This window comes from Hevea brasiliensis, chromosome 8 (assembly GCF_030052815.1).
Source record: "Hevea brasiliensis isolate MT/VB/25A 57/8 chromosome 8, ASM3005281v1, whole genome shotgun sequence".
Taxonomy (NCBI): domain Eukaryota; kingdom Viridiplantae; phylum Streptophyta; class Magnoliopsida; order Malpighiales; family Euphorbiaceae; genus Hevea; species Hevea brasiliensis.
Window position 1 is genome coordinate 20,062,397 of NC_079500.1, and position 6,455 is coordinate 20,068,851.

Genomic DNA, 6,455 nt, shown 5'->3' on the forward strand with positions numbered 1-6,455 from the left:
TGTCTAAGCTACTTTGATGTTAAAGAAACATCAATCACCATGGAGGTAGATTGAATATCGAGTAGATCAGTCCAAAACACCACCCGATTAGGCTTTCTTTCTCTTCCGGAGCACAACAAACTCTTTAAAGTGATTAGAGAGGAACTAATAAAAGATATTACAGTTTTCATTGAAATGGAAAAAATCTATATGAAAACTAAAGGAATAAGAGAAATAAAGACGAAAGAAAAAGAGAAAGAAGAAGATGAAAGATGCCATACTAAAAGAAGAAAAAGGAGATGAGAAAAAAAGAAGAGAAAGTAAAAGAGAGGGAGGAAGAGACTGTAAAATCCCTCTCAAAATCATTTCTATGTTGAGGGAGTTTTTAGTGAAACAAAGTCCAGTGAGAAATGGGTGAGAATTGTGTTATATGCTTAGAAAATCATATTTATGATCCTGGTAAGAAAGCAATGACATTGTAGTTATTTATGTTACTCTTTTTTTTTTCTTAGTTTGTCTTTTCTTCTCTTTTTTAAGACGGAAAGATATATACAGACACTCCCTCAACCTTTTCTCAATCCATGTTGGATGAGCAATAAAAAAAATCAATTTATAAGTCAAATTTATTTTCAAGCCTTTAAATTTTATTTTAATTGCTTTGGAGCCTTTAATAATCCATTTTTATCATATCTCTTTTTTATTTTAATTTTAATGAGATGTAAATGTAAAAATTTTAATTATCTTTTTAATATTTACTTTAATTTACACTACATAGATAGACCCCTTATATGTAGAAATTTATCTCACATGAATTAACAAAGAAATTAATTAAAGGGCATTGTCCATATAATAGAAAAATAGGGATATGGAAACCTCTTGCCTTGGCTTTTGGTAATGTAAAAGGGCCAAAGCTTGAAAATAAGGATATAAATAAGAAAGGATAGGGAGATATCAGAAAAGAGAACACAGCAAATTTAAAGAGAAATATAATTTAATAGGAGAAATTTTAAAATAAAATCGTTTTATATATAATAATTTTGTTATAATTATTTATTAACGATTAAAATCTATCTATTATACATAAAACGAGTATATAGAATAATTTTTTCACCACTTACTCTAGAGAGAAAAGGAAAGGCATGATAAAATACTAAATGCCTCTTTATGGGTAAAAAAAGCCAGCCGCCCAAATCGTCTTTTGTGTGGATTTAGCATCAACTCTTTAGTTGTTATTTGCAATTTCGATTTAATTACATGAATTGAGTTTAGAGATTGACTCCATTTGATTATTATATGTGAATCTTCAAATGCATTATATTTAACCAAATTAATTAAAATAAAAAGGTTTAAAAAGTGATCTCTGGCTAATTCGTATTTGATTTTCAATATTAACTAATAAATAGGGAAATCTGTAGCTTCACTTAGAGTATAGCTAGAGTTCCATAAATAAATAATTTATTTGGTATAAATGAATTTTATGAAATTGAAATTCATTTATAAATACAATTTTTTGAAAAAAAAAGTAAATATATGCTATTAATATGTTAATATGTATTAAAAAGAATTATTTTAATTATTATTTTTCATAGTTTTATGGAAATGGTTATAGTTGTAGTCTAGAATATGAATGTATAAATGAATTCTAAACTAATTACAAGGTATATTAGTAATTAAAATAATTTAAAATTGAAACTCATAATTCAAATTGGATGCAATTGAATGAGAATAAATTTAATAATAATTAAATTAAATATTTATATTTAGGTGAATAAATTTAATAATTATTAAATTAAATATTTATATTTAAATTTATATATTTATTGTATATATTTTAATTAATTTTATCTAAATTTTAATATAAATATTTAATTTTTTTTTATAAAATTTGATTTTGAGATGAACTTATATTGATTGCACTCTTTAAAATTTTCGTTAATGCATAAAATGTAAATATAAGAATTAGTTAATTAATTTATAAATAAATTTCTTGTTAAGTTGATCACAACATAAATAATAATATAATGTATATAGAATTAATAAAATAATTCATGACTATTTATATAGTCACTCTTGCAGTCCCATCTTCACCGATTCACTGAATCTCTTGTATAGAAACCTAAGCTCAAGATAGAAATCTTTTGAATATTAAGAGAAATGGTCTTAATTTGGCTTATGAAAACTGAATCATAATACTAATTCTATCTCATAAAAATTTCAAAACAAAAATGTTAAGAAGTCTGCTACTTACACAAATGAGCACAAAGAGTCATGGCTGATTACTCTTCTTAAGCCTTGTTTAGTTTATATTATCAAACCAATTTTCTGAAAAGTAGAGTACTCTACTTGCTTTGTGCAAGAAAAGTAACATATATATATATATATATATATATATATATATATATTATCTTTTACTTTGTTACGCTATGAATTATTTTATGGGTATTATTGTCTTTTATAATTTAAAAGAAAACTATTTTTTGATAAATTAATTTGTATACTAATTACATTTATATCATACTTTTTATAAAATAAGTTTCCCATAAGTATACCAGAAGAAAGTATACTTCTTAAAAAGTAGAATATTTTGAAGCAACAATGCCTTAATTTAATCAACAATTAACAATTTTTTTTTTTTTTAACAATTGGCTTTAATAAGAATTCATACTCAAGAACTAATAGTGAAGAACGACTCCAGTACCAGAATTAACAAATCTTAATTCTTCTCAGTATGCAATTATGCATTAAGTAATAAGAAAATTTCTCTTCTATGCTAACATAGAAGTCCCTAAAAAGACCTCAAATAAATAATGACAAGAGCTTTCTTTCACCTCCCTGCAAACTACAATTAGTTCCAGCAGATGCATAACCACCACTCTCCAACGTTGTCATTTCAGACTCCTCCTCTGATGGCATCACCGACCGTTGCTTCTCCTCGGCCGGGTGCATCAAACAGAGGTCAAGATTTGTGAGTCCACATATACCCTCATCATCATCAGACCTCTTCCTCTTTAATGTTGTTGTTCTTGTTGTCTTCGATCCTGAACTCACATTTATAGGCGTAAAATTTACACATTCTGAAAAGTTATCCAAGTCCGGTCCTAACATCCTACCGTCAAACTCTAGTATAGGTTCTAAAGCACCGCCACGGAGCACCGTCATCACCGCCGTCTGGCAGACGTGCCAGTTTCCAGTCCAGAGAAGCCCCACTGCTCCACTCACTGGATTCACCGTTCGCCCCACAGCCTCAAACAAAAGCGACTGAAACAATGCTGAAAAAACAGAAAAATTAACCATCATCAGCCAGTGATCAAATAAGATATTTTAAAACCAACTGTCTGGTGTTATAGTTTACCGGATACTTACAAGGACGCTGGTTTAGAGGCACGGAGGAGATGAAGGACATGAGGCCGGCACGGCCAAAGAACTTGGCGACAAAGACGGTGGCGTTTGCCTGAGCCTGAGGATTGATTATCCACTGCAGGCATTGTCGAAGCATGCAATCCTCACTGCAGCCCTTTCGGAGGATTCTACACCCATTACAGCTCATAGTGAAAAGATTTTCCGGCACCGAAACATGAATTTCAGATATATATCCGGTGAAGAGCAAGGATGAGAAAGATGGGTTCTCTTTGATGGGTTTTCTTTGATCACAAGAAAGAAAGAATTAAAGAATAGTGGTTGAGGAAGCAAGAAAGGCAAGACTACATTTAGGCATATATAGAGATATAGAGGGTTGAAATTAACCATGGTTAGGTTTGGGTTTAACACTTGTGTTAGGGCTAGCTTGCAAAGGAGTGAGGAAGTGAGAGCGGCTACGTGTTTCCTGGAGTAGTTAGGGTTCCACAGCCGTTGGATTCTTGTGTGGATTGTTGAGTAGATTCTTTTTATGTTGGCCTTTCCCTTCCCTTTATTCTTGGAGTTGATTGGAAGATTAGGTCAAGTGGAGGAAGAGATGGCCACGGCTACCTTTAATGGAAAATTCTTATTAACACGTTCAAGAAACGATATGTATAATAAAATTTATGTGTAAAATATCACATGTTCATATCTTAAATCTACGATGAATTTGATCAAAATAAATTCTTTTCACATTTAATATGTATTTCAGTTAATTAAAGTTATTAAATGTTATCAATGAATTTTAATTCAGTGATATTAGAATTGTCTTTAATTAAGATTATAAAATTTCGTGTTATAATCTCATTCATTAAAAAAATATAAAAAACTATTGCTAGAAAGTTCTTTTGTACATGTAAGAGAATAAAATATGTTAATGGAGAATGAGATTTATAATTTAATGGTGAATTATATATCATCCAAAAACCATTAGCTTTATATAATATTTAATAAAATTTTGTGTCTAAATACCGATTACTAACATTGAATTAAATAGGCTATTATTAGTATTGCTAAAGAAGATTTTCTCAGCAACTCAACTTTTGATCAATAAGTATATTTTTGAACTTAGATTAAACGATGGGATAGCGATGGGATTTTCTTTAAAGCTCCTCCAAATTAGAAAATGAGAAAAAAAAAAAAGAAAAGAAAACTCCTAGTGATGATGAATGGCTATGCTAACAAGGTGAGGCAAATTAAAAGAAATTAACCATTACCAAAGGATGAGGACAAGCATCATGATGGTGATGAAACCCAACACATAGAAGTTACAGTCACAATTTAGGCTACGTGGCATCATTATCCAATTGGACCACAAATACATCCAAATATTAAAATTATTAATAATAATAATAATTTCAAAGTACCATTAAATTGAAAAAATAATAATAAATGGAAGAATGGGATTCCAATCTAATGCAGAGCATTTGGCTTAGCTTTAACTAGTCACTTTTGGCTTTTCTACTCTAATGGCCACGCCCAAGTTGGGTTTGGTTGGTCTAAGGAAGAAAAGAGAAAGAGATTTTTTTTTTGGCATTTTTAATATGCTAAAAAAAATCTATGCTCTCTCTTTCGTGCCTTTTCTATCACTTAGAAAGGCAATTGAGGTTTGGAAACTGGATTGGATTATAATTAAGCCCTTTCAAAATATAAAACAATTATTAGGGCTTAAATTCTCATAGATTAATTAAGTTATTAGGTGTTTACATTAAATATAATAATTAAGTGTTTATTTTGCACTCGCTAGTCTATTTTTATCTATTATTTTTTAAAAATTATTTTGTCCACAATTATTTATCATTTTAAGTAGATCAAGAAATATTAATTATTTTTTTAATTTTATCCTTTTATGTAATTATTTATAAAATTTTTTAAAACTCATTTTAACACATCTCCTCTTTCTCTTAATTATGTAAGATAAAAGATTAATTTAGTCATATTAAAGAGTAATATCTAAATCGATTTTTATCTATTGCATTTAGATTTTACAGTTATGATGATTAAAAAAATGATTTGATAACATTGTTTTTATAAAAGCATAATAATAATTGAATAAATTACCCTTTATTTTAGTATTTAGAAGAGTTAAAGGATAAAACAGAAAAAAAAAATTTTCCTTGATTTTTTAAATGTGATAGATAATTTTGTATAAAAGAAAAACTTAAATATAATAGATAAAAATAGACAAAAAAAAGTATTTTGTTATAATTTATATGATTTAATTACTTATTTAATCAACATGCAAAAACTTTAAATGACATATTAAAGTGGACAAAAATAATAATATTTTTATAAGAGAGATTATTTAGTGTTATGCATACTTCCTCGCCCAAATAAAAGTGTGATCCATCCTTTTTATTTCATAAGAGACCCATTTTTATGTGAGTGAAGAAACATATAGAACAAATACACTATAATTTCACGAATAAAAAAAATCTACCGTGCACCATAATTAAGTTTGTTTAAAGATGGAGTTTACATATACATATATATATATATATATATATATATATATATATATAGTCCACATGATCGGATAATATCAAGTCAATGATTTTGTACCACTTGATTTACGTCTTTATAATTATATATAAAATCCATTCCACTTCCTTGTAATAAACGTAGAGAAACTTGAATTTGTCTTTATGCAATTGTAGCTTAAATAGGCACTAAACTATATATTTCCCTTTGCGATCAACGTACAGTACATGAAAAACTACAAACTTCTCAATTTCTTACAACCAATTTGAAGGTAACAGTATTATTATTTTAATTGGATTTTTTTTCTCCTAATAACATTTGATTACTTAATTTCTGTTTATTTTACAGAAAATAATTTATATATGAAAAATATTTTTATATAAAAATTATTTTCTAATAAAATATTCATTGTTTAGCTGATATTAAACTAATGATGTGTATATGCCGTGCATATATAAGTATTTTCACATTTTAATAATCTAAATTATGAAATTCTAAAAAATGACTTCGTTTTTTGAGAAAAGAATGTTATTTTCCTTAGAAATGAGTTAGTTTTCCTTTTAATTAAGAAAATATTTTTAGTTAATTAATTTTTTCAA

At 27.5% G+C, this 6,455-nt stretch overlaps 1 protein-coding gene across 1 annotated transcript; it reads right to left on the minus strand.

The window, feature by feature from the left end:
* Nucleotides 1–2,682: 2,682 nt before the first annotated feature.
* Nucleotides 2,683–3,650, minus strand: LOC110662995 (LOB domain-containing protein 37). The gene is made up of 2 exons (XM_021822172.2): nt 3,343–3,650; nt 2,683–3,248 (listed from the first exon to the last, which is right to left on the minus strand). The coding sequence occupies exons 1-2, from the start codon at nt 3,524–3,526 to the stop codon at nt 2,776–2,778; spliced, it is 657 nt and encodes a 218-aa protein (XP_021677864.2). The 5' UTR covers nt 3,527–3,650; the 3' UTR covers nt 2,683–2,775.
* Between the last annotated feature and the right edge of the window lie 2,805 nt (nt 3,651–6,455).